This window comes from Phytophthora cinnamomi (assembly GCF_018691715.1).
Source record: "Phytophthora cinnamomi strain GKB4 chromosome Unknown Contig21, whole genome shotgun sequence".
In the NCBI taxonomy this organism is placed as follows: domain Eukaryota; phylum Oomycota; class Peronosporomycetes; order Peronosporales; family Peronosporaceae; genus Phytophthora; species Phytophthora cinnamomi.
The window spans coordinates 1,659,291-1,661,366 of NW_027150954.1; the positions used below are offsets into that span (position 1 = coordinate 1,659,291).

The window sequence follows — 2,076 nt, forward strand, 5'->3', positions numbered from 1 at the left end:
TGAATTTAACAGATAGATTATCTGTTAAAAGTTTTGGATGCTTCCTCACCTTGGTGTAAGACACACCAATGGATACATTGAAGTGGGCCACCACAATGAGTGGTCCACACATACCCAAAAGATCCTATTGGTAAAAAGCAGCATCTTTCTACCAATCAGAGACATGCATATTAGCGGGGCTCTGACAGCCAGCCGCTGTCAACCCTTTCATAGATGATAAACAGTTTTTAGCGGATTTTAGAGGAAGATCAATTTACAAACAATACAGTTCTCATTTTACCTTAAACTAGCTACTTGGAGTCTTGTCTAAGTTAACTTATATTTGTGTATTCAAATATAATTAACCTAAGTAATTACTAAGTACTTACGCTTCCTCATACACGTTGCGCAACGTGTAAGCTAAAGTAGTGAGTCAAGTTAGACCCACTACACCAGTAACTACTGCTCGATCCATGACAGTAGAATCCTTCAGCGTGATGAGGGGATTCTGCAACCGTAGTGTGGAATCAATCCAAGGTTGAGCTCGAGCATGTGATGCAAACACAAAGATCAAAACGAAGGAGCCGTCGAATTGGATCCGCTCTGCATCATCCATCAATCTTCGCATCTTCTGCTGTCCGAAATCCTTCGTGGTGTTGACTTTAAAAAGAAGGTTTAAAACCGTCATTTGAGCAGGCAGCCCTAAATACCTCTTCAAATAAGCATCGAGAATTGCTTCCTCTCGGACCGTCATCTCCCACAAATGAGTATCAGTCCGAAGCAGGCACGATCGAACCGCTTCAGCACACATTGATCTCAGTCTCGCGATCGTCACGCGACGCTGACCAGTCCTTAAACAGCATGGCCATAAGGCGGCCAGCGCCTCCGTCTTCCCAGGCTCCGAAGCGCTTTGACCGAAAGATGGCCTCGCTTGCTTCAGCTGCGCCCGTTCTCTTGTCGTTCTCAATGCGACCATCCACGCCCTCGGGCGACGCTCCGCCACGGGGCGCAAGAGCTTTCGACTGCACTATGTGCAGGCCGCTGCGGTAGATTTTCCGAAGAAGAAGGTCCGTTCTTGTCCGTTGGTAGCCGCGGCTTAGGCCGCACAGTGCCGCCGCCCCCGTCAGGGGCAGGCGGCGTGCGTCCAGCCATTACGTCGTCTTGCAGGAGTGTTGATCCCTGGGTCCTCTTGCGGCTTTGCTAGCCAATCCGTGAGTGTCACTTTCGCATATGTGCTATTCCCAGACAGCTTTTTTCACTACCTGCATACCACCCTGATTTGATCTTTTACTCGGACGATTTTTTTCGTGTAAAAGACCAATCATCCGTGTAACGGAGAAAGCTTGTGATGTGCACGTTGTATTAGCGAATATAATGCAGGTTTTGATGTATTCAGGTATACATACCGCGCTACGTGTGTACCTGTGCACGAATGAACACTAGTCCACATAACTATTGTCGTCGGGATCGGCATCATCCTCCCGATGAAGGGAAAATTCGTCCATATCCGCGAGATCCTCAATTTCCTTATGCACGTCTTCAGTGGTATGTGCGTTTCAGGAGGATCTTCAACATTAGATAAGGACTAACCTCCGCCACCGCGATCAGATTCGATAGAGTTGTCAGAATGTACGACTTCTTCATCAGCATTGACCTCGTCTTCTGAATCAGGAGGGACTTCTAACAATGTCAAGGCGGGGGCAGTTTGTAGATTAATTAGGAGAGGACGCCGCTTTTTTGCTGATACCGCGTGTGGCCCTGGTTTGACGCTGCGCATGCGCCATGGATATCTTCGCAATTGTTGAAACAAAGTGTCGTAGTTTGCGGTGAGCCTTCTTGAATGCCGTGTTAATTTGTTGAACCACCCTAAGGGATTGTGCGTACCAGTAGAATGTTTGTTAGGCCAAATAGGTTCCACCCACTAATGAAACATCGCTCGATCCAGGTTTTTTGTTTTGTTTGAGTAGACTTTGGGCCTACTTAACAAAAATATCCCGCCGCTTTGGTTTTCGGGAACCAAGTTTGTATTGACGAGGTGAGACTAAACTCAAAATCGCGCACAGGATTCAGCTTTTTGGCAATATGTATACATCGTCA

The 2,076-nt window shown here is 47.1% G+C and overlaps 1 protein-coding gene across 1 annotated transcript; it reads right to left on the bottom strand.

Moving 5' to 3' along the window:
- Window positions 1-779: 779 nt before the first annotated feature.
- Window positions 780-1,112, bottom strand: IUM83_03714 (uncharacterized protein; the record flags this gene model as incomplete). Its single annotated transcript, XM_067927742.1, has 1 exon — window positions 780-1,112. The coding sequence occupies one exon, from the start codon at window positions 1,110-1,112 to the stop codon at window positions 780-782; it is 333 nt and encodes a 110-aa protein (XP_067795388.1).
- Window positions 1,113-2,076: the final 964 nt, after the last annotated feature.